Here is a 25,958-nt window from a genome sequence, read left to right on the forward strand (position 1 = left end):
GAGAGGGACAGTGTTGTGTGTGTGTTGTGGGTGTGGTGTGTGTGTGTGTGTGGTGTGTGTGTGTGTGTGTGTGTGTGTGTGTGTGTGTGTGTGTGTGTGTGTGTGTGTGTGTGTGTGTGTGTGTGTGTGTGTGTGTGTGTGTGTGTGTGTGTGTGTGTGTGTGTGTGTGTGTGTGTGTGTGTGTGTGTGTGTGTGTGTGTGTGTGTGTATATGTAAATGTATGTGTGTGTGTACCGTGGCCTCCTCTCTTGCAGGGCCATGAAGTTGAGGTATGTGATGTTGACCATGTCCGGTCCTGTGACTATGGTCAGCAAACGATTTTCTATAGACCAACTAGGTTCCCCACATCAAGCAGCTCACGCAGCTTCGCCTCCTAGAGAGGACAGAGGGTCAGAGTTTAGGGTTAGAGGTCAAGGTCACAGGTTAGTCCAGGGTGTCAGCTCCAGTCCTCAAAATGTGTTTTCATTTCAACATGGTACATCATTGATCAGTGTTACTGATTAGTATTGCTGATTGGCTAGGGAATCAGACTATGAATCAAAAGCAGTGATGAAAACAATAGGAGCCTGGTTTGACACGCTTGAGTCAAGATTCAGAGGTCCTGGGGGTTAAGTACCTTTGGTGTTTTGGTGCTCTTCCCTGTTCTGGCATCCTTTATATGGGTGATGTCTAACAACTCTGTCTCCTGCAGGAGAAAGTAGGGAGAAAGACAGAGAGGAAAAAGGATAGAGAGATAATGAGGGAGGAGTAAAGACATGAGAGAAGGAGTGCGAGGGGTGTTAAAATATTCATCACTCACTCACTAACTCACTCAAAAACACACACACCACACACACACACACAGGGGGACTAAGCCCAGCAGGAAGCAGAATACACAGTGGGAGTCCCAAAGTGAGAGACAGCATGGCGTCTCCTCCACTTAGCTCCTGTGTGTGTGTGTGTGTGTGTGTGTGTGTGTGGTGTGTGTGTGTGTGTGTTGTGTGTGTGTGTTGTGTGGTTGTGTGTGTTTTGTCTCTGTGTTGCATAGGAGTGGGCTGAGGAGCTGTTCTCTCTGGCCTCCAACCTGTTGAGTCACAACATGAACAGAGAAACAAGTCTGGAGAAAGCGTGAGTCTATCAGGAAAATACATTTTGGTGCTGATTAAATCTTTACGGCATTTAAAAAGGAAACGCGGGTGCCAGACAGATCTGTGATAGCAATGGAGATCACTGGAAATGTTAGTGTGACGGAGGTGTGTGTATTCCTGTCTCCCTTTTTCCTAATCTTTCTCTAACAGGTATGTCAGACTGACCCTGCAGCCAAACTCAGAGGGCCGGATCCCAGTGAAGAAGTGAGTGAATCCCATTGGTTCCTCAATCACTTTAGGGGATCGTCCTGAGCAAGGTGTTGTGCAGAATCACTGATCTATATAAATTACCTGGTATCTCTCATAACTCTCATTATGGGATCAAGATTAGTGAATCTGTGCAGCGCTTTGCTCAGAGCCCATCCCTTCGAACACTAATTGTCACTCCTGTGTCTGCTGATTAACTCCCTGTGAATCCGTTGGGATGTGATTGGTTTATATTGTGCATGTCCTGCCCCTTTTATCCAGCATCGTCCGCATGTTCTCAGCGGACAAAAAGAGGGTGGAGACGGCTTTGGAACACTGCAACCTACCATTTGGACGGGTATAGATTATAACTATGGAATACTATACAATAATAAAGCTGATAGTGGTGGTATTTTAACTGGAAGTTATTTCCTCTCACACTCAAGCCAACTATTTAAATGATCACTTCTTGAAACCTGAAATCATCTCAGTGGTATTTGTGTTCCTCTGCAGAGTGACTCTATTCCCCTTGAGGACTTCACCCCTGACCTTTACAGATCTTTCCTCTCCCACCTCTGTCCTCGGCCAGAACTCAGCTCAGTCTTCTCTCAGCAGTAAGTACTGATACTACCTCCTGGTACCCAGCTCTAAACCCTGACCCTTTCTGATCCTTCCTCTCCAATCCTCTGCTGTTCAGCCAGAACTCAGCTCAGTCTTCTCTCAGCAGTATGTACAGTCACTAATTCCTGACTATTTCTCTCTCTCTTTCTGTAGAGGTGCTAAGGGTGCTTACCTGTCGGTGGATCAGATGACAGAGTTCATTAATGAGAGGCAGAGAGATCCTCGTCTGAATGAGATTCTGTATCCTCCTCTCAGACCCTCTCAGACACAGACCCTGATGGAGAAATATGAACTCAACCACAGCCTGCTCAAACAAGGTGTGTGTGAGTGTGTGTTTTGTGTGCATGCGTTTGTGCCTACGTGTAAGCTTGCGTGCATGCATGTATGCATACTTGTGTGTGTGAGATATGAGTGTCTTTGTGTATATACAGTGCATTCGGAAATGATTCAGACCCCTTGACTTTTCCAACATTTGTTACGTTACAGTCTTACCGTTACAGTTTTTTCCCCTCATCAATCTCAACACAATACCCCATAATGACAAAGCAAAAATAGGATTTTAGAAATTGTTGCAAGTGTAAAAAAACTAATAACGGAAATATCACATGTACATAAGTATTCAGACCCTTTACTCAGTACTTTGAAGCACCTTTGGCAGCGATTACAACCTTGAGTCTTGGGTATGACGCTACAAGTTTGGCACACCTGCATTTGGAGAGTTTCGCCCATTCTTCTCTGCAGATCCTCTCAAACTGTCAGGTTGGATGGGGAGCATTGCTGCACAGCTATTTTCAGGTCTCTGCGGAGATTTTCGATCAGGTTCAAGACCAGGCTCTGGCTGGGCCACTCAAGGACATTCAGAGACTTGTCCCGAATCTACTACATTGTCTTGGCTGTGTGCTTAGGGTCATTGTCCTGTTGGAAGGTGAACCTTCACCCCAGTCTGAGGTCTTGAGCGCTCTGGGGCAGGTTTTCATCAAGAATCTCTCTGTCCCTCGATCCTGACTAGTCTTCCAGTCCCTGCCGCTGAAAAACATCCCCACAGCATGATTCTGCCACCATCATGCTTCACTGTTGGGATGGCGCCAGGTTTCCTCCAGACGTGACACTTGGCATTCAGGCCAATGAGTTCAATCTTAGTTTCATCAGACCAGAGAATCTTGTTTCTCATGGTCTGAGAGTCCTTTAGGTACCTTTTGGCAAACTCCAAGCAGGCTGTCATGTGTCTTTTACTGAGGAGTGGCTTCCGTCTGGCCACTCTACCATAAAGTCCTGATTGTTGGAGTGTTGCAGAGATTGTTGTCCTTCTGGAATGTTCTCCCATCTCCACAGAGGAACTCTGGAGCTCTGTCAGAGTGACCATCGTGTTCTTGGTCACCTCCTTGACCAAGGCCCTTCTCCCCTGATTGCTCAGTTTGGCCGGGCGGCCAGCTCTTGGTGGTTCCAAACTTCTTCCATTTAAGAATGATGGAGGCCACTGTGGTTTTGGGGACCTTCAATGCGCGGAAATGTTTTGGTACCCTTCCCTAGATCTGTGCCTCAACACAAACCCGTCTCGGAGCTCTACGGACAATTCCTTCGACCTCATGGCTTGGTTTTCGCTCTGACAGGCACTGCCAACTGTGGGAACATATATAGACAGGTGTGTGCCTTTCCAAATCATGTCCAATCAATTGAATTTACCACAGGTGGACTCCAATCAAGTTGTAGAAACATCTCAAGGATGATCAATGGAAACAGAAGACACCTGAGTTCAATTTCAAGTCTCATAGCAAAGGGTCTGAATACTTATGTAAATAAGGTGTTTCAGTTTTAAATTTTTAATAAATTATCAAGTTTCTAAAAACCTGTTTCGCTTTGTCATTATGGGGTATTGTGTGTAGATTGCTGATGATTTTTTTATTTAATCCATTTTAGAATAAGGCTGTAACGTAACAAAATGTGGGAAAAGTAAAGGGGTCTGAATACTTTGTGCCTGTGTGTTCTGTAGGCCTGATCACGTTGGAGGGGCTCAGCAAGTACCTTGTGTCTGATGAGAACGGAGTGATTCCTCCTGAGAAGCTGGACCAGTCCGAAGACATGACCTTCCCTCTGTCTCACTACTTCATCAACTCCTCACATAACACCTACCTCACAGGTACACACACACATGAGTGATTTAGGGTCATGAAATATTGTGTGGTTGAGGGGTGGGTGGGTGGCGGGTGGGTTGGTTGGTTGGTTGGTTGAATAAAGAGAACACAATACCTTAAATCCATAATGTACTGTATCATAAATGTATAATTATTGTGCCATTTTTATTTATAGGCTACTTTGAGGTTTTTCTCTCATTATTTTAGGTTATCTGGCATTAGTGCGTAAGCTTACGCTTTAGGGCCTAACTGTAGCCTATGCACGCCAAATAGGCTTTATGCCAATCATGAAATGCTTTTGGGAACGTGCAGAAAAAGTTAATGTAGATCCACAGAGGCAAAAAGGACAATCTCGAGTGTAATTCAATAAAAGAAAAGCTGTGAAATGGAGAGTTAAAAATAAAGAGAAGGGAGGGCAAGAAAAGTAATGTTTGGGAAAGATTTTAAGTGGTAAGAGGATGAAAGCAGTGCCGGGCTCTGTTATGTGTTATGATTGTGAGGCGCTATACAAATAGAGAGTAACAAGACGGGAACAGAAGTGGAACATTTTTATTTGCTGGCTGCTACCAGCTCTCACAGTCAGAATTAGATGTTCACCCATGTTTCTCAAATGTCAAAATTTGAAGTTCTTCCAAACATCAAGTGTTTAAGGTTAAGTTTAGGCATTAACTCCAAATGCTTAAGGTTAGCCATTAACTCAGAATGTTTAAGGAAAGAGTTAAGGTATGGGATAGGGCTTGGAACAAAAATGTCAAACACAACTTTTTTATTGCTGGATTCCAACTTGCAGCCTTTGGAATCAGAGACAGATGCGTACGCCCATCCGCTATTCCCGTCCACATCGCCCTAGCAAAACCAAAATCTACTTGAAGGTAACAGTGCTTACTGTTGCTCAGAGTGGCTGGTTTCCACGTCATCTCCTGACTTCCTCAGACATGGATGGATGTCAAATACTGACTTGTATCACAGGTGACCTGGATGATTTATTTCAGCATCTTGAGAGAATGCGAAGTTAGATACTGTCTGTATAGCTATTTTTAATCAGCATCTTAAAAGCTGATAGTAAGCTATTTCATCCATATAAAATATGCATCTTGTAACGATGTATGCTGAGAGTCGGGAAGCAAGTACAGGGAGTGAATATTTAATAAATAAACGGAACATAATACACAACAAGAATAGCACATAGACATGAAACTGAAACAGAAACAATAACGCCTGGGGGAGGAACCAAAGGGAGTGACATATATAGGGCAGGTAATCAAGGAGGTAATGGAGTCTAGGTGAGTGTCAATAAGTGCTGGTGCGTGTGACGATGGTGACAGGTGTGCATAATCAGCAGTCTGGTGACCTAGAGGCCAGAGCAGGAAGGTTCCCGAAGCGTGGGAACCTGTTGAGCCGGCTGGGGCATGGCTAGAGCGCAAAAGAAGGAGCAGACGATACAGCACCCTCTCTCTGACGCGCGGCTCCCGCCGCAGGACGCCAACCAGAGGGACGTTCCGGGGATCAGGAGCGGATCTGTCGCCTCCATAGGGGCACAGGAACCTGACTAGCAGCCTGATGCGCAGGAGCCTGGCGAGCCAGTTGTGGCATGGGAGCCTGCCGAGCCTTGGAAGGCATGGAAGCCTGACGAGCTAGCTGAGGCATCCTCGGTAGACTCGGCAACAGACACTTGACCCGCCAACCGAGTCTTGACACCCCGATGTACCGGCTGAGGCATGAAAGCCTGAAAAGCAGGCTGAGGCATCCTCGGTTGCTCCGGCAGTGGAACCCAGACCTGATGTCACCTCCAACACAACAAAAAAACACTCCCTGATGCTTCCCTTTGTTGAGGCGTTATTCTGTAAGAAAGTACAGGGAGTGCATATTTAATAAATAAACGGAACATAATACAAAACAAGAAACACAAACAGCACACAGACATGAAACAGAAACAATAACGCCTGGGGAAGGAACCAAAGGGAGTGACATATATAGGGCAGGTAATCAAGGAGGTAATGGAGTCTAGGTGGGTGTCAATAAGCGCTGGTGCACGTGACGATAGTGACAGGTGTGCGTAATAATCAGCAGTCTGGTGACCTAGAGGCCAAAGAGGGAGTATACGTGACACATCCAAGCCAAACTGTAATCTTATCAGAAACATCTTGGGTCGTTTTCATAGCTTTCTATTTCCTTACAACCGGTCAAACTGATGTCATTTTGACATTTTGCATAGAAAATCTTTCCTGGTTTTTGTTGTTGTCGAGTTATTGTATTTTCTCCCAGGTCCCCAAATGTCTTTGCTCCGCAAAGAAGCAGAGATGACAGAGAAAACTTTTTCGATGTCAACTAGAATGAAGCATTCATTCTTTTGATTTAAGACATTATTCTGGTGAGCAAGGGTTTATTTCGTCTTCTAGGGAAACATAATGGCAGAAGATAAGGTGCATATATGTAATGATAGATAAGTTGAGGAACAAATAGAAATTATGACTGGAAACATATCTTCAGTGCATTCAGAAATTATTTTGTTATCTGACAGCCTTATTCTAAAATTGATTAAATTGTTGTTGTTTTTAAATCATCAATCTACAGTACACACAATACCCCATAATGACAAAGCAAAAACACATTTTTAGATGTTTTTGCAAATTATAAAAAATACAAAATTGAAATATCAGATTTACATAAGTACTCAGACCCTTTACTCAGTACTTTGTTGAAGCACCTTTGGCAGTGATTACAGCCTCACGTCTTCTTGGGTATGACGGTACATGCATGGCACACTTGGGGAGTTTCTCCTATTCTTCTCTGCAGATCCTTTCAAGCTTTGTCAGGTTGGAAGGGGAGCATCGCTGCACAGATTGTTCAGGTCTCTCCAGAGATGTTTGATCAGGTTCAAGTCCGGGCTCTGGCAGGGCCACTCAATGACATTCAGAAGGCACTCCTGCGTTGTCTTGGCTGTGTGTTTAGGGTCGTTTGCCTGTTAGAAGGTGAACCTTCGCCCCAGTCTGAGCTCTCTGGAGCAGGTTTTCATCAAGGATCTCTATGTACTTTACTCCGTTCATCTTTAATTCGATCCTGACTAGTCTCCCAGTCCCTGCTGCTGAACAATATCTACACAGCATGATGCTGCTGCCACCACCATACTTCACTGCAGGGATGGTATTGGCCAGGTGATGAGCGGTGCCTGGTTTCCTCCAGATGTGACGCTTGGCATTCAGGCCAAAGAAGTTCAATCTTGGTTTCATCAGACAAGAGAATCTTGTTTCTCATGGTCTGAGAGTCCTTTAGGTGTCTTTTGGCAAACTCCAAGTGGGCTGTCATGTGCTTTTACTGAGAAGTGGCTTCCGTCTGACCACTCTACCTTAAAGTCCTGATTGGTGGAGTGCTGCAGAGATTGTTGTCCTTCTGGAAGGTTCTCCCATCTTGACAGAGGAACTCTGGAGCTCTGTCAGAGTGACCATAGGGCTCTTGGTCACCTCCCTGACCAAGGCCCTTCTCCCCCGATTGCTCAGTTTGGCCAGGAGGCCAGCTCTAGGAAGAGTCTTGATAGTTCCAAACTTCTTCCATTGAACAAACAGCTGACTCTGGCATCACACACACACACAAACCCAAACCCCCAAACCACACACACCACAACCACACACACCACACACACACACACACACACACACACACACACACACACACACACACACACACACACACACACACACACACACACACCTATTATTTGTTGACTCACACAAATCTAGTCTGTGTGTAGGCCTATATATATTTATAAATATGTGTGTGTACGTGTATGTGTGTGTGTGTGTGTATAGCGGGGCAGCTGGCAGGTAGTTCGTCAGTGGAGATGTACCGTCAAGTGATGTTGGCAGGCTGTCGGTGTGTGGAGTTAGACTGTTGGAAAGGACGGACCACAGAGGAGGAACCAGTCATCACACACGGCTTCACCATGACCTCAGAGATCTGCTTTAAGGTACACGCACGTCGCACGCCGCTCGCACGCACACACAAACACACACATGCTCTGAAATCTCCTGCATCAAGGCTAACTCCATTCATCTGTGTCAAGGCTACATTAGTCTCCGCCTTGTCTCTGCTTCTAAAACTGATCATTTTATTCAAATATAGTCTATATCGGACGTGGCAGGCCACTGCAGTAAGCTGAATTCACTGTCATGTTCGTGGAACCATTCCTGGACAATCCTAGCTTTGTGTCATTGTGCATTATCCTGCTGAAAAAATATTTTCACAGATGGATACACTGCTGCCATGAAGGGATGCACCTGATTGGCAATGTGTGGCTCAGTTAGTTGGGCATGGTGCTTGTAACACCAGGGTTGTGGGTTTGATTCCCACGGGGGACTAGTGTGAAAAATAATGAAAATGTATGTACTCACTACTGTAAGTTGCTCTGGAGAAGAGTGTCTGCTAAATGATGTAAAAATGGCAATGATATCCTGGGGCATTCAAACATTGCGCCACTTTTATCAAGGGGCCAAAGTGTGCCATGAAAACACAACCCACACCATGAAACCACCACAACCTGCCTTCAATGTTGACACGGTGCGTGATAGATGCAGTAGTGTAAAAATTCTTTAAAGTACTACTTAAGTAGTTTTTGGGGGTATCTGTACTTTACTATTTCTAATTTTGACAACTTTTACTTTAACTTCACTACATTCCTAGAGAAAAGTATACAGTAATCCCTCGCCACTTCGCGGTTCACTTATCGCGGATTCGCTATTTCGCGGATTTTCATAATGCATTTTTTTTTTTTTTGCTGGAAAAAACTATGGCCAGAGGCAGTGCAAAACGCAACCGGAGGCTCGCTTGACGAGGTCCACCACTCTGCCGTAGAAACAGCTGTGAATCTGGCTAAACAGATTGGAGGAGACGGCTTTAATGACATGAGTCCGGATGACATAAACGCCCTGATTGATGGAGACGCACAGCCGCTGACCGATGCAGAGCTGGCAGAAATGACAAAGCCACAAAGCGACGATGAAAGAGAAGAGGGAGAAGAGGACACGAGAGATGATGAGGAGGAAGGACTAACGCTTGGTCGCTTAGCAACCATGGTGCGAATGGCCACTGAACTTAACGAGTAGCTGAGGAATGGGACCCTTTGATGAGCCGTTCATTACAGTTCTCCAACGTAATCGATGGTGGCATGTCGGTGTACAAGGATCTTTTTGCAAAGAAGAAAAAAGAGCGACAACAGGCTGCCTATCACTATGTTCTTCTCCCGAACAAACACACCTGCACCGCGGGCTTCAGAAGAAGAGAACACTGCAGAGCGCAGTCAGGATGCAGCGGCCCAGTCTGAAGAGCAGTGAAACGGCCTACACGTGAGTCACTGTATTTGTATACATGTAATAGTTGCTAATTGTAAAAAAAAAAAAAAGTTTTCTATTTCGCGGATTTCACTTATCGCGGGTCATTTTCGGAACGTAACCCCCGCGATAAACGAGGGATTACTGTATACTGTTTACTCCATACATTTTCCCTGACACCCAAAAGTACTCGTTACATTTTAAATGCTTAGCAGGTGTTAGGAGTATGTATTGGAGGTGTAGTGAACAGGCACACTTTTTATTCCGGTCAAAAATAACAGCACAAAATACATAAAATGTGCTCAATACACGGAACATAGACAAAAAGTAATGCGTGTAACAATATCCACAATAGCAAAATACACGTAACACAAACAATCCTACACAAAGACATGATGGGGAACAGAGGAATAAATACATATGAATTGATTGGGGAATGAAAACCAGGTGTGCAGGGAACAAGACAAAACAAATGGATACATGAAAAATGGAGCGGCGATGGCTAGAAAGCCGGTGACGTCAACCGCTGAACGCCGCCCGAACAAGAAGAGGAGCCGACTTCGGCGGAAGTCATGACAGCAGGACAGGAAAATTGTCAAATTCACACACTTATCAAGAGAACATCCCTTGTCATCCCTACTACCTCTGATCTGACAGACTCACTAAACATATGCTTCATTTGTAAATTATGTGTTAGTGTTGGAGCATGCCCCTGGCTATTTGTAAATTAAAATAAACAAGAAAATTATGCCGTATGGTTTGCTTAATATAAGGAATATGAAATTATTTATATTTTTACTTTTACTTTTCATACTTAGGTATATTGTAGCAATTACATTTACTTTTGATACTTAAGTATATTTGAAACCAAATACTTTTAGACTTTTACTCAAGTAGTATTTTACTGGGTGACTTTGACTTTTACTTGAGTCATTTTATATTAAGGTATCTTTACTTTTACTCAAGTATGATATTTGGGTACTTTTTCCACTGCTGGATAGATGCAGGTACTCATGTGGTTTTCTTCATACCCTCGTCCTCCCATCAGCGTGAAACAGCAGGAACCAGGATTCACCAGACCAGGCAATGTTTTTCAAATTCTCCAGTGCCAAGTGTTTTCGTTCCTTAGCCCACTGCAACGGCAGTTTCTTGTTTTTTGCTAAAAGAAGTGGAACTCTATAAGGTCGTTGGCTGCCATACCCCAATTTGTGTCAATGTACGATGAGTTGTGCATTCTTTTCTGGGTCTTTGGGCACGAATGTTGTACTGTCAGTTGACAAACTGTTGCCCATCTGTTACTCTGCACAATTCATGTCAGCCTTCTTTTTCTTCTTTCATCAATTACCCGTTTTTGACCACTGGCCTGCCATTGGCTGGATGTCCTTTGGGTGGTGGACTATTCTTGAAACACGGGAAACTGTCGAGCGTGAAAAACCCAGCAGCGTTGCAGTTCTTGACACACTCAAGCGTTGCAGTTCTTGACACACCTAATGTTTTGTACACTCAGTGTATATATGTGTAATAAAATAACCAACTATTATAACTTCTCCTTTTACTCTACAGGAGGTGATTGAGGCCATCGCTGAGTGTGCTTTCAAAACCTCTCCTTTTCCTGTCATTCTGTCCTTCGAAAACCATGTGGACTCGTGAGTGAACATATATATATATATTAATAGGCAAATATATTAGAAAATATTTGGTGAACTGCTCTTTAATCCTGACACCTGATCTCTAATCCTAAAAGGCCGAAGCAACAAGCCAAGATGGCAGAATACTGTAGGTCGATTTTTGGAGATGCACTACTGATTGACCCACTGGAGAAATATCCTGTAAGTTTTTAGGACACATGCGCACCCCACCAACCCCCCCCCCCCCCCCTCCCCTCCCCTCCCCACACACACACACACACTTGCATGCATGTACACTGATATGTGTGTGCGTTGCCTGTGCGTGTGTGTGTGTGTCTGTTTGTTTGTGTGTATGTTAGCTGGAGTCTGGGGTACCCCTGCCAAGTCCTCAGGAGCTGATAGGTAAGATCCTCATTAAGAACAAGAAATCCCACAAGCCCTTGGCTGCCCATGGCAACAAGAGAATGGCAGAGCACCCAACCAACCAGAGCGTAGCAGCAGAACAGGCAACAGATGAACCCTCGTCTCCTAGCAACATTACAGAAGGTGAGGCTGTCTGCAAGTGTGCCCTAATGCATAAAAATGATGATAATAATAATAATCATGTTCATCGTCTTCATCACTACCATCACAGCTGGTGAGGCTCTCTAGAAGCCTTTTATAAGAGATGACAACAACAACAAAAACACTTTTAGAGTATATGAAAATGTAAACATTATTTCAGGAGAAATAGAGGGTGAAGACGATGATGATGACGATGATGATGATGACGATGACTGTAAGAAGACATCAGATGAGGTGAGTTCAGTAGCTTGTACTCTGCTACCATGGTTACTTGGTTACCCTTTAACACTGCTGATGTAGGTTAGAGGGGAGTGTCAGGGTTAGGGTAACATGGCTGCCTGTTATGTGATGACTTTGTCTCCAGGGGACAGCAGAGGAGCGGGAGGCCGTAGCCACAGAGGAGATGTCCACTCTGGTCAACTACGTCCAGCCCACCAAGTTTAACTCCTTCGAGGCGTCCAAAAGTATGCTGGCTCACTGCATATATACTGAGTATACCAAACATTAGGAACACATTCACATGGAACACATGTTGATTCCAATGCTTCCCAAAGTTGTGTCAAGTTGGCTGGATGTCCTTTGGGTGGTGGACCATTCTTGATACACACGGGAAACTGTTGTGTATAAAAAAACAGCAGCGTTGCAGTTCTTGACACAAACCAGTGCACCTGGCACCTACTACCATACCCTATTCAAATGCACTTAAATGTTTTGTCTTGCCCATTCACCCTCAATTGTCAAAAGGCTTAAAAGTCCTTCTTTAACCTGTCTCCTCCACTTCATCTACACTGATTGAAGTGGATTTAACAAGTGACATCAGTAAGGAATCCTAGCTTTCACCTGGATTCAATTGGTCAGTCTGTCATGGAAAGAGCAGGTGTTCTTAATGTTTTGTATACTCAGTGTATACACACATATGAGCGCATAAACACGCAAATGCATAATAAACCATTATGTTCTTTCCCCAGAGGTTAATCGTAGCTATCAAATGTCATCATTTGTGGAGACTAAAGCTCTGGAGCACCTCACGAAGTCGCCCGTGGAGTTTGTGGAGTATCCTTAAGATTCAGCTACCCTCTAAATAACCCCAACAATAACCCAGAACCCTAACTCTACTTCAGTATTAGTTTGTAGTGTGGTTGATTACTTCCCTCTTAAGGGTTTGCGTTGCTCTCTATTTTAGCGAATTCCATTGAAGATTAGCAGCAGTTAAGTCTCATCAATGCAGTTGACTAATATACAGGCCCTACTCTACACTCTTAGAAAAAGGGTTCTTTGACGGGTTCTGTGGCTGTTCCCATAGGAGGACCCCTTTTTGGTTCCAGGTAGCACTCTTTTGGGTTCCATGTAGAACCCCAATGTGGAAAGGCTCCTACATGGGAACCAAAAAGGTCCTATCTGGAACCAAAATGGGTTCTTCTCCTAGGGAACAGTCAAAGAACCCTTGTTGGTTCTAAGATCAATCAATCAATCAAATGTATTTATAAAGCCCTTTTTACATCAGCCGATGTCACAAAGTGCTATACAGAAACCCAGTCTAAAACCCCAAACAGCAAGCAATTCAGACGTAGAAGCACAGTGGCTTGGAAAAACTCCCTAGAAAGGCAGGAACCTAGGAAGAAACCTAGAGAGGATCCAGGCTCTGAGGGGTGGCCAGTCCTCTTCTGGCTGTGCCAGGTGGAGTGTTCTAGTAAGAGTGTTCTTACTATAATGTAATGTCATGTCTTTAACATGTCCTCTCAGATATAACAAGCAGCAGTTGAGTCGTATCTACCCTAAAGGCACTAGGGTGGACTCTTCCAACTACATGCCACAACTCTTCTGGAACGCTGGCTGCCAGCTGGTGGCGCTCAACTTCCAAACTATAGGTGAGGCCTGCCTACTTGACCTGTGACCCCTGACCTCGCTTAACCTCTGACCTCACCATGACCTCTGTCTCTCTCTCTTTCTTTATCCCTCTCTCTCTCTCTCTCTCTCTCTCTCAGATCTGTCTATGCAGTTGAACCTGGGCATGTATGAGTACAATGGGAAGAGCGGCTACAGACTGAAACCAGAGTTCATGAGACGACCAGACAAACACTTTGACCCGTTCGCTGAGAGCACCGTGGACGGCATTGTGGCTAACACAGTCAAGGTCAAGGTAGAAGTTACAGAATACTCTAACCATAACCATAACCCAACCAACACACTGTCTGTCAAGGTTAACCAGTTACTGTAGTTTAGACTAAAGCGTGGATATAATTAGCCCATTTAAACTGAGCGTCTCTCCTACAGATAATATCAGGCCAGTTTCTGAGCGACAAGAAGGTAGGTGTGTACGTAGAGCTCGACATGTTTGGTCTTCCTGTGGACACCAGGAGAAAAGCCCTGAAGACCAAGACATCCCAAAGCAACGCTATCAACCCTGTCTGGGACGAGGACCCAATCATCTTCAAGAAGGTGAGACAACAGTATGACCGACTGGGTTGGAACCCAGGTCCCCTAAATGCCATAAGACTGGACTGTGTTAGCCCTCTGAGCTAAAACCTAGGCATTAGCTCAGAGCTAACTCAAATCTTCAGGATTCAGGCAAACTGTATAACCATAGGTAGCGTATAATATTGAAGTGTAACAGTTTAACTGTGTAAAACTGTATTATTTTAACTGTATAACTGTGTATAATATTAAGGTATATCAATGTATGACTGTGTCTAATTGTGTTTTTGCAGGTGGTTCTCCCGACATTGGCCTCTCTGAGGATTGCTGCATTTGAGGAAGGAGGAAAGTTCATAGGTCACCGTATTATCCCTGTGCCAGCCATACGGCCCGGTAAATCAAATCAAATCAAATTTTATTTGTCACATACACATGGTTAGCAGATGTTAATGCGAGTGTAGCGAAATGCTTGTGCTTCTAGTTCCGACCATGCAATAATATCTAACAGGTAATCGAACAATTTCACAACAACTACCTTATACACACAAGTGTAAAGGAATGAATAAGAATATGTACATAAAAATATATGGCGATGGCCGAACGGCACAGGCAAGATGCAGTAGATGGTATAGAGTACAGCATATACATATGAGATGAGTAATGTAGGGTATGTAAACATTATATAAAGTGGCATTGTTTAAAGTGGTTTGTGATACATTTATTACATTCAATTTTTAATTATTAAAGTGGCTAGAGATGAGTCAGTATGTTGGCAGCAGCCACTCAATGTTATTGATGGCTGTTTAACAGTCTGATGGCCTTGAGATAGAAGCTGTTTTTTAGTCTCTCGGTCCCTGCTTTGATGCACCTGTACTGACCTCGCCTTCTGGATGATAGCGGGGTGAACAGGCAGTGGCTCGGGTGGTTGTTGATCTTTTTGGCCTTCCTGTGACATCGGGTGGTGTAGGTGTCCTGGAGGGCAGGTAGTTTGCCCCCGGTGATGCGTTGTGCAGACCTCACTACCCTCTGGAGAGCCTTACAGTTGTGGGTGGAGCAGTTGCCGTACCAGGCGGTGATACAGCCCGACAGGATACTCTCAATTGTGCATCTGTAAAAGTTTGTGAGTGTTTTTGGTGACAAGCCAAATTTCTTCAGCCTCCTGAAGCGCTATTGCGCTTTCTTCAACACGTTGTCTGTGTGGGTGGACCATTTCAGTTTGTCCGTGATGTGTACGCCGAGGAACTTAAAACTTTCCACCTTCTCTACTACTGTCCCGTCGATATGGATAGTGGGGTGCTCCCTCTGCTGTTTCCTGAAGTCCACGAGCATCTCCTTTGTTTTGTTGACATTGAGTGTGAGGTTATTTTCCTGACACCACACTCCGAGGGCCCTCACCTCCTCCCTGTAGGCCGTCTCGTCGTTGTTGGTGTTGAACATTGAGATATTAAATAAATGATAGAGACGAAGCCTTGAATAGAAAGAATCTGTAGCGACCCAGAAGGCTTTGGAATGTGTTTGATGGAGGAGAGGAGAGCGATGTGTTGATATAGGGAAGACAGATGGATATTTGTGGATTAGGTGAAGGAGAGGTTGAGGCCCTCTTGTCCAGATGGGTTAGGGCAGTGTGCAGTGTGATTGCGTCGTCTGTGGACCTATTGGGGCGGTAAGCAAATTGGAGTGGGTCTAGGGTGTCAGGTAGGGTGGAGGTGATATAGTCCTTGACTAGTCTCTCAAAGCACTTCATGATGACGGAAGTGAGTGCTACGGAGCGATAGTCATTTAGCTCAGATATCTTAGCTTTTTTGGGAACAGGAACAACATTATATTTACCTGTAAACAGTAAACACTGTTTCTGCAAATAGTTTTGTGTTTCTTTCTCTCTGTAGTCCTTATTGTCCTCTGTTTTCCTCTCCTGTCCTCAGGTTATTAACTATGTTCTGTCTGTCTCAGGTTATCGCTACATCGGCTTGAGGAATGAGAAGAACCAGTCTCTGATTCTGCCTGCTGTGTTTGTCTACATTGAAGTGAAGGATTATGTCCCAGACACCTTTGCAGGTAGGTCTGGTGTATGACAATGCCTATTAGACCTGGAGGTCTCTGTATAAGCTTAATACCAGCTTAGTCATCAGTGGTAAGGAACACGTGCACGTGTGGCAGGAATATCTGGCCTCAGAGAAGTAGTCTTTTTCTTCAGCTTGCCCACATTGCATCAAGGCTAATCCCTAATGTGTGTGTGTGTGTGTGTGTGTTCGTGTGTGTAGATGTGATCGAGGCGCTGTCTAACCCCATCCGGTATGTGAATCTCCTGGAGCAGCGGTCCCAGCAGCTGGCTGCTCTCACCCTAGAGGAAGGGGAGGAGGAGACCAGCAAAGAGGTTTGTGTTCAAACTAGGGTTTTGTGGTCGAAAGGGGGTTATGGACAGTAAAAACGGGTTCTCCTTGATATACATGCATTTAGAAATACTGTTACATTGCTGTTGTTGCTGGTGTTGATTGTAATGTTAAATGCTGTTGATGTTTTTGTGTTATAAAGGTTGAGGCTAATGCTGATCAGCCAGGGCCCGCTGAGCCAAAATCGAACCTACGACCTGCTCCTCTGGAGAACGGTCTCAGCCCCAGCCCTACCGTCACACCCAGGACTCCTACTAACACACCTCAGCCTGCAGCCACAGGTAACCCTGGACTTCTGACTCCTGACCCACCAACTTCTATCTGCCAAAGTCACACCCAATACTGCTACAATGTCACCGCAGATGTATTGACATTAATTAATTTCCCCATTTAAATGGTGTGCCGCCAACCAATATTAGTGTTTTTGTTGTCTTTTCAGAACCAGCCAAACCAGCGTTGAAGACTGAAGACATGGTGCAGAGCGTTCTGATAGGTCAGAGGGATCAGGGGGCGGGATTGTGTGTGGTCAGTATAAGACAGTGTGGCTGTGGTGTGTAGTCTATGTGCTCGACTGTGTGGTCTCTGCCGGTTCAGATATGGAGGCAGCCACACTAGAGGAGCTCAGGCAACAGAAGCTGATCATGCGGGAGCAGAAAAGACACTACAGGGAGATGAAGGATGTGGTGAAGAGACACCAGAAGAAGACTTTGGAGATGGTGAAGGAACATACCACCAAATACAACCAGGCTAAGAACCAACACACACGCAGACACAACGCTCTCCTGAAGACTAAACAACATGGTAAGACAAGGTAGGTAGGGTGGAGGGGGGGAAGTAAGGTAGAGTGTTGCATTGTGTGTGTATGTGTGCGTTGTCCCTAACCCTGACTCATGTCCCTTTTGTGTGTGTGTGTGTGTGTGTTGTAGAAGTTTGACGCCTGGAGGGGAGGCTGAACTGAAGCAGTTTGATGAGGATGGAGAGGGGCAACTGAGGGAGCTGAGAGAACAACAACAGCAACAGCTACTGGAGCTGAGGCAGGAACAATACTACAGCGAGAAATACCTCAAAAGAGAACATATCAAACAGGTAACACACACACACACATTAATACATTATATAACTGTACATTCTAATACTCACCACTATTGCAGCTGATGGAGAAACTGACTACGGTGACTGAGGAAAGCCAGAACAACCAGATGAAGAAATTAAAAGACATCTGTGACAAGTGAGTTTGACATGACTGTGAGACGTCAGTTTAACAGAGTCGTAAAGTGAGTGTATTATAGAGATATAATTGTAAACAATTCTATAAAATATCTAATTTGTGATGCTCCACCGTTGTAGAGAAAAGAAAGACCTGAAAAAGAAAATGGAAAAGAGGAGAACAGAGAAAATCAAAGAAGCAATGACGAAAGAGAAGCACTTGGCTGAAGAGTAAGAGAGAACTCTGTGTGTGTGTGTGTGTGTTTGACAGAGAGATAGAAATACAGCCTATGTGTATGATTGTATTTCTTCTTCTGTTGTCAGGGAGAAGTTGGAGATCAACAAATCATATGTGAATGAAGTGGTACAGAACATCAAGAGGGTAAGGATGAAAGGGTTTGGGGACAGACATCACTCAAAACTCCTGTTGGTGAATCATCTGCATGACGTCAAGTACTGTTATAGTGATAGCGATTCCAGGAACGAGTGGTCCAATCACTGAAGGTAACCTCTCTGTTCTCTGCTCTAGCTGGAGGATGCCCAGGCAAAACGTCAAGAGAGACTGGTGGAGCAGCACAAAGGCATCCAGCAACAGATTCTGGATGAAAAACCAAAGGTGACACACCAACTAACCCATGACCTCTAACCTTTAACCCCGTAGCCCTTATTTATTTATTTTACCTTTATTTAACCAGGTAGGCCAGATGAGAACAAGTTCTCATTTACAACTGCGACCTGGCCAAGATAAAGCAAAGCAGTGTGACAAAAACAACACAGAGTTACACATGGGATAAACAATCGTACAGTCAATAACACAATAGAAAAATCTGTATACAGTGTGTGCAAATTAAGTAAGGAGGTAAGGCAATAAATAGGCCAATAGTGGCAAAGTAATTACAATTTAGCAATTTACACTGGAGTGATAGATGTGCAGATGAGGATGTGCAAGTAAAAATACTTGTGTGCAAAAAAGCAGAAAAACTAAAACAAATATGGGGATGAGGTAGGTAGTTGGCTGGTTGGTTGGTTGGATGGGCTATTTACAGATGGGCTGTGTACACCTGCAGCGATCGGTAAGCTGCTCTGACAGCTGATGCTTAAAGTTAGTGAGGGAGATATAAGTCTCCAACTTCAGTGATTTTTGCAATTCGTTCCAGTCATTGGCAGCAGAGAACTGGAAGGAAAGGCGGCCAAAAGAGGTGTTGGCTTTGGGGGTGACCAGTGAAATATACCTGCTGGAACGTGTGCTACGGGTGGGTGTTGCTATGGGGACCAGTGAGCTGAGATAAGGCGGAGCTTTACCTAGCAAAGATTTATAGATGACCTGGAGCCAGTAGGTCTGGCGACGAATATATAGCGAGGACCAGCCAACGAGAGCATACAGGTCACAGTGGTGGGTAGTATATGGGGCTTTGGTGACAAAACGGATGACACTGTGATAGACTGCATCCAATTTGCTGAGTAGAGTGTTGGAGGCTATTTTGTAAATGACATCGCCAAAGTCAAGGATCGGTAGGATAGTCAGTTTTACGAGGGTATGTTTGGCAGCATGAGTGAAGGAGGCTTTGTTGTGAAATAGGAAGCCGATTCTAGATTAAAATTTGGATTGGAGATGCTTAATGTGAGTCTGGAAGGAGAGTTTACAGTCTAGCCAGATACCTAGGTATTTATAGTTGTCCACATATTCTAAGTCGGAACCGTGCAGAGTAGTGATGCTAGTCGGGCGGGCAGGTGCGGGCAGCGATCGGTTGAAGAGCATGCATTTCGTTTTACTAGCATTTAAGAGCAGTTGGAGGCCACGGAAGGAGTGTTGTATGGCGTTGAAGCTCGTTTGGAGGTTTGTTAACACAGTGTCCAAAGAAGTGCCAGATGTATACAGAATGGTGTCGTCTGCGTAGAGGTGGATCAAAGAATCACCCGCAGCAAGAGCGACATCATTGATATATACAGAGAAAAGAGTCGGCCCAAGAATTGAACCCTGTGGCACCCCCATAGGGACTGCCAGAGGTCCGGACAACAGGCCCTCCGATTTGACACACTGAACTCTATCTGAAAAGTAGTTAGTGAACCAGGCGAGGCAGTCATTAGAGAATCCAAGGCTGTTGAGTCTGCCGATAAGAATGCGGTGATTGACAGTCGAAAGCCTTGGCCAGGTCGACGAAGACGGCTGCACAGTACTGTCTTTTATCGATGGCAGTTATGATATCGTTTAGGACCTTGAGCGTGGCTGAGGTGCACCAGTGACCAGCTCGGAAACCAGATTGCATAGCGGAGAAGTTACGGTGGGATTCCAAATGGTCGGTGATCTGTTTGTTCACTTGGCTTTCGAAGACTTTAGAAAGGCTGGGCAGGGTGGATATAGGTCTGTAACAGTTTGGGTCTAGAGTGTCTCCCCCTTTGAAGAAGGGGATGACCGCGGCTGCTTTCCAAACTTTAGGAATCTCAGATGATACGAAAGAGAGGTTGAACAGACTAGTAATAGGGGTTGCAACAATTGCGTCGGATAATTTTAGGAAGAGAGGGTCCAGATTGTCTAGCCCAGCTGATTTGTAGGGATTTTGCAGCTCTTTCAGAACATCAGCTGTCTGGATTTGGGTGAAGGAGAAGCAGGGGGGCTTGGGCCAGTTGCTGCGGGGGGTGCAGAGCTGTTGGCCGGGGTTGGGGTAGCCAGATGGAAAGCCAGATGGAAAGCATGGCCAGACGTAGAGAAATGCTTATTGAAATTCTCAATTATTGTGGATTTATCAGTGGTGACAGTGTTTTCTAGTCTCAGTACAGTGGGCAGCTGGGTAGGAGGTACTCTTATTCTCCATGGACTTCACTGTCTCCCAAAACTTTTTGGAATTAGTGCTGCAGGATGCAAATTTCTGTTTGAAAAAGCTAGCTTTTGCTTTCCTAACTGTGTGTATTGGTTCCTGACTTCCCTGAAAAGTTGCATATCGCGGGGACTATTCGAAGCTAATGCAGTATGCCACAGGGGTGTTTTTGTGCTGGTCAAGGGCAGTCAAGTCTGGAGTGAACCAAGGGCTGTATCTGTACTTAGTTCTACATTTTTTGAAAGGGGTATGCTTATTTAAGATGGTGAGGAAAGCACTTTTAAAGAACAACCAGGCATCCTCTACTGACGGGATGAGGTCAATATCCTTCCAGGATACCTGGGCCAGGTTGATTAGAAAGACCTGTTTGCTGAAGTGTTCTAGGGAGTGTTTGACAGTGATGAAGGGTGGTCGTTTGACCATGGACCCATAACAGATGCAGGCAATGAGGCAGTGATCGCTGAGATCCTGGTTGAAAACAGCAGAGGTTTATTTAGAGGGCAAGTTGGTCAGGATTATACAGTGGGGAAAAAAAGTTTAGTCAGCCACCAATTGTGCAAGTTCTCCCACTTAAAAAGATGAGAGAGGCCTGTAATTTTCATCATAGGTACACTTCAACTATGACAGACAAAATTAGAAAAGAAATCCAGAAAATCACATTGTAGGATTTTTAATGAATTTATTTGCAAATTATGGTGGAAAATAAGTATGGTGGAAAATAATTATAGTTGAAGTGTACCTATGATGAAAATTACAGGCCTCTCTCATCTTTTTAAGTGGGAAAACTTGCACAATTGGTGGCTGACTAAATACTTTTTTGCCCCACTGTATCTATGAGGGTGCCCATGTTTACGGATTTGGGGTTGTACCTGGTAGGTTTCTTGATCATTTGTGTGAGATTGAGGGCCTCTAGCTTAGATTGTAGGACGGCCGGGGTGCTAAGCATATCCCGATTTAGGTCACCTAGCAGGACGAACTCTGACGATAGATGGGGGGCAATCAATTCACATATGGTGTCCAGGGCACAGCTACGAGCTGAGGGGGTTCTATAACAGGCGACAACAGTGAGGGACTTATTTCAGGAGAGATGGATCTTTAAAAGTAGAAGCTCGAACTGTTTGGGCATAGACCTGGATAGTATGACAGAACTCTGCAGGCTATCTCTACAGTAGATTGCAATTCCGCCCCCTTTAGCAGTTCTGTCTTGATGGAAAATGTTGTAATTGGGGATGGACATTTCTGAGTTTTTGGTGGCCAGGATTCAGACACGGCTAGCACATCAGGGTTGGCGGAGTGTGCTAAAGCAGTGAATATAGCAAATTTAGGGAGGAGGCTTCTGATGTTAACATGCATGAACCCAAGGCTTTTACGGTTGCAGAAGTAAACAAATGAGAGCGCCTGGGGACACACAGGGCCTGGGTTAACCTCTACATCACCAGAGGAACAGAGGAGGAGTAGGATGAGGGTACGGCTAAAGGCTATAAGAACTGGTTGTCTAGTGCGTTGGGAACAGAGAATAAAAGGAGCAGATTTCTGGGCGTGGTAGGATAGATTCAGGGCATAGTGTACAGACAAGGGTAAGGTAGGGCATGAGTACAGTGGGGGTAAACCTAGGCATTGAGTGACGATGAGAGAGGTTACATCTCTGGAGGCGCCAGTTAAGCTGGGCGTGGTCTCTGCATGTGTGGGGGGTGGGACAAAGGAGCTATCTAAGGCATGTTGAGCAGGACTAGGGGCTCCACAGTAAAATAAAACAATGAGAGCTGCCCTAAACAACAGTATACAAGGCATATTGACATTAGAGAAAGGCATACGCAATCACAGGTGTTGATTGGGAGAGCTAAGACAACAACGGGTGAGACAACAACGGGTAAACAGCTAGGACAACAACAACGGGTATATGGCGATGAATGGGCAGAGAGGGTCAGTTAGCTACACACAGGGCCTGAGTTTGAGGCAGATTTGAGACAGATAAACAAAATTAAGTACCGTGTTAATGGACAGTACAGCAGTCATCGGCTGTGTAGCCGAGTGATCATAGGGTCCAATGAGCAGCACGAGATGAAACAGGGAACCGTTCTGTAGTTGATTACTACGTTGAGCGAGCGGGAGACACGGCGTTCAGGGAGCTAGCAGGCCGGGAATAGCAGATGGATCATCACCAAACATCCACAATGCAGAGGCCGGTTGAGAGCAAATCGTCCGAGTTACGTCAGCAGACCAGCAGACCAGTCGTGATGGATCGACTGGGCTCCGTGTCGACAAAGGGTCCAGACCAATTGACAAGAGAAGTGTTGTAGTTGGTGTACTTCGTTTGGTAGCTGGGAGATGGGCCTAGCTCAAGGCTAAATGGTGCATGCTTCTGGACAAGGGTGTTAGCCACAATAGCTCCTCGGTAACCATTAGCTAGATCCATTGTGATGGTCCAAAGCTTGCGGCAGGAATCAGGTGATGTAGTGGAAAAAAGCAGTCCGATATGCTCAGAGCTGGTATCGCACTGTGCAGACTGGCAGGTATTATCCGGGCTATCCAGACTAAAGCTGCAGGAGTCCGAGCTAAAGGTAAAGACCGCTAGCAGAGGCTAACAATGACTAAATAGCTAGTAGCTAATTAGCTGACTAACTAATGATGGAGGTTCCAGTTATAACGTCTATAAAATAAAATAAAAGCTGGTCCGTACCACATTGGGTGAGGCGGGTTGCAGGAATGTATATTTATTTTGAAAATGGAAAAAAGAGATTGAAATGTATACAAAAAAACCCGCAAAGACAATATTTACATGGGACGAAAACAAACACGTCTTACTGCTGCGCCATTTTGGATTACCATAAACCGCAAACGCCTAACTCTAACCCCTGACCACTGACCCTAGCTGCAGGGTGCGGTGGAGGCGGAGTACCAGGAGAAGTTCCGCCTGTTGCCGGGGGAGATCCAGGACTTCTTGCAGAACAGAAAAGGAGGGGTCAAAGGTCATGTCGTGCCCCGCCCCTCCACCCCTCATGACACACTCTCTGAGGAGGAACTAGATGAGGACCGAAGGGAGTGAGAGAGAGGGAGGAGAGAGAATGGGAAAAAGTCCATCCTTTTCATACTCCTACTCTGTAACCCGGAAAACGATAAGTGGTTGAATGGTCGAGGAGAGTGTCAATTCGTTAGTAGGCAAACAGTGAAGTATGCTTAACTCCTCAATTACCTACTTTGGCAGAGGATGCACAAGAGTATCCTCCCGGCGGCTAGCGCAGAAGTGTTTAAAAATCTGCCACACCCCCTTTGAATCAGCTGTTGTTTTCTCAAAGGAGAAAAGCATGAACATATTTTATCTATAAAATGTGTTGCACAACAAGCTACATTTGTTTTTATCACTTTACAAATTTATTTTGGGATTCCACCCCTGTAAATATAATTTGGCTGATAATGCGAAAGTGGAGAAGGAGAGTCATTTCATACAAGTGGATTTGTTTCCACATTTCCTCTCCTCCCCTCTGCTCCTCGATTACCTTTGACCTTTTTCAAAAGCAGGCAAGCAGTGGATGGAGGAGAGGACATGAGGAGTCGAGCAAAACCAATTGAGGTTCTGCCAGAGAGAGAGAGAGCTTTTCTTCTTAATGAATGCTGGTTTAGTGATGCACTCTACAGGTAGTCTGGGACAATGTGTATTGTCATGTTATCTGCGGCATATTAACCATAACTTTTTGATAGTTGAGATTTGATATACAGTATACTAATACTGCTACATTGTGCTCTCCTGCCTTAGAGGACTCATAAGTAGGCCTAGTGGCCGAGCAGAGTGTGTTGCATGAGGCCAAGCAAAGCACGTTATTATTCTACTGACCACATCTTGACCTCAGACACGGTCCTGTTATTCTGACCGCATGTGATTCTTATCTGGTCATGGGGTTGTGGTAGTCAGTGGACAAGGGAGAGGCTTTTTGCTGAATTTCTATTTGCACTGAAATGTAGACCATTTGCTTCTCTTTGCAACACTCCTGGCTGTCTGTGCTTTTCTCTTGAAAGACGTTGCTGCTGAAAAGGTTTGTTTAATTGTTTTCTACTTGATATTAATGCTTTTAGAGAGTTTTATATACAGAAATTTTGCTAATGACATTGATATGTTATTTTAAAAATAATGAGCTGTTGATTGTTGTGGTTCCTTACAGTTTCAGGGATGCATGACTTTATGCAGTATTTTTATTGAATGTTTCAAATGTACTATTATATGGTTATTAAAATGGATGTACTGGTTCAATCATAATTAATGACTTAGTTTAATTTTAGTTTATGTTAAATTATATTTAATACAATTATATCCCAAACCATTTCCACCCCTATCTCATGTCTTACTCCTGATGTAGTGTAAAATAACCAAATAAAATGTCAGATCCAACAAATATTTAAGAAGCGGTTTCACAAGGGACCAACAATGTGTTGCAACTGGCTAAGTATGTTTTTGTTTGGTTATTTATTTGTATTTGTTTTACTTTTATGACATTATCTTGAATAGTGTTAATGTTAGGGGACTGTGTGTCTGGGTTAAGGTGAGGGCATTTGTCCTGTGTATGTGCTTTGCCCAGAATTTGTGAAACCCCTTATTTTAAATATTGCACTTTAAGCATCATAAAATATGTTTGACCATTTTTCTGGGGTTGGATGTATGTTTTGATAAAACAACTATAGGCCTAGTATACCGTAGAAATTACAAAAAATGAAGTTGTATTAAGTTTGGATCAATAAAATTACATGAATTCCTATGAAGAAAACCTACATTTCTCAACATGTTATGGAATTACAAACTGTGTTTAAGTCTCTTTTTGAATACAGGTTTCAGGTAATTATATTAATATTTCTGATGTATATAATTGTATTGGGTTTATTTGTATATAGTTGCATTTGTTTGATTGTAGTACTATATTCAAAAATGATAAGATAAGTCAAATATGTTGGGGGTTACTAGTAAGTATGTTACTAGTAAGAATTATTTGTTATGTTTAACTTTAAAAGTTCTCCTTTGTATAGAGCCTTAGCTCTCAGTAATGATTTGCCCCTTGTTTTTGTGATTACTTGAACCACATTTATGACTAAAATATTTATTCTGAAATGAGATGTGTGTATTTTCTTTTGTTAAAACTTCTTATGGCTGCAATCCCGCTACCGGGATCGATATGACAACAGCCAGTGAAAGTGCAGGGCGCCAAATTCAAACAACAGAAATCTCATAATTAAAATTCCTCAAACATACATGTGTCTTATATAATTTTAAAGGTAATCTTGTTGTTAATCCCACCAAAGTGTCCGATTTCAAATATGCTTTTCAGCGAAAGCACTACAAACGATTATGTTAGGTCACCACCAAACCACAATAAGCACAGCCATTTTTCCAGCGAAAGATAGCAGTCAGAAAAAGCAGAAATAGAGATAAAATGAATCACTAACCTTTGATTATCTTCATCAGATGACACTCATAGGACTTCATGTTACACAATACATGCATGTATTGTTTGATAAAGTTCATATTTATAACAAAAAAATCTGAGTTTACATTGGCGCGTTAC

The 25,958-nt window shown here is 44.1% G+C and overlaps 1 protein-coding gene across 1 annotated transcript in view; it reads left to right on the plus strand.

Annotated features, from left to right (window-relative positions):
- LOC111968629 (1-phosphatidylinositol 4,5-bisphosphate phosphodiesterase beta-1) overlaps nt 1-25,507 on the plus strand; it is a 27,125-nt gene extending 1,618 nt beyond the window's left edge. Inside the window, exons 4-31 of the mRNA XM_023994345.2 lie at nt 1,028-1,107; nt 1,278-1,331; nt 1,596-1,671; nt 1,827-1,927; nt 2,088-2,251; nt 3,925-4,071; nt 7,873-8,030; nt 10,954-11,036; nt 11,135-11,219; nt 11,378-11,564; nt 11,743-11,816; nt 11,947-12,046; nt 12,551-12,635; nt 13,326-13,450; nt 13,568-13,722; nt 13,857-14,021; nt 14,291-14,390; nt 15,948-16,052; nt 16,259-16,371; nt 16,530-16,668; nt 16,827-16,880; nt 16,982-17,198; nt 17,314-17,473; nt 17,539-17,615; nt 17,735-17,824; nt 17,918-17,975; nt 18,123-18,209; nt 23,282-25,507. Coding sequence (XP_023850113.2) covers nt 1,028-1,107; nt 1,278-1,331; nt 1,596-1,671; nt 1,827-1,927; nt 2,088-2,251; nt 3,925-4,071; nt 7,873-8,030; nt 10,954-11,036; nt 11,135-11,219; nt 11,378-11,564; nt 11,743-11,816; nt 11,947-12,046; nt 12,551-12,635; nt 13,326-13,450; nt 13,568-13,722; nt 13,857-14,021; nt 14,291-14,390; nt 15,948-16,052; nt 16,259-16,371; nt 16,530-16,668; nt 16,827-16,880; nt 16,982-17,198; nt 17,314-17,473; nt 17,539-17,615; nt 17,735-17,824; nt 17,918-17,975; nt 18,123-18,209; nt 23,282-23,455 — 3,213 coding nt within the window. The 3' untranslated portion in view covers nt 23,456-25,507. The remainder of the gene's footprint in view (nt 1-1,027; nt 1,108-1,277; nt 1,332-1,595; nt 1,672-1,826; nt 1,928-2,087; nt 2,252-3,924; nt 4,072-7,872; nt 8,031-10,953; nt 11,037-11,134; nt 11,220-11,377; nt 11,565-11,742; nt 11,817-11,946; nt 12,047-12,550; nt 12,636-13,325; nt 13,451-13,567; nt 13,723-13,856; nt 14,022-14,290; nt 14,391-15,947; nt 16,053-16,258; nt 16,372-16,529; nt 16,669-16,826; nt 16,881-16,981; nt 17,199-17,313; nt 17,474-17,538; nt 17,616-17,734; nt 17,825-17,917; nt 17,976-18,122; nt 18,210-23,281) is intronic.
- Nucleotides 25,508-25,958: the final 451 nt, after the last annotated feature.

Source organism: Salvelinus sp. IW2-2015, linkage group LG9 (genome assembly GCF_002910315.2).
Source record: "Salvelinus sp. IW2-2015 linkage group LG9, ASM291031v2, whole genome shotgun sequence".
Classification (NCBI taxonomy): Eukaryota; Metazoa; Chordata; class Actinopteri; order Salmoniformes; family Salmonidae; genus Salvelinus; species Salvelinus sp. IW2-2015.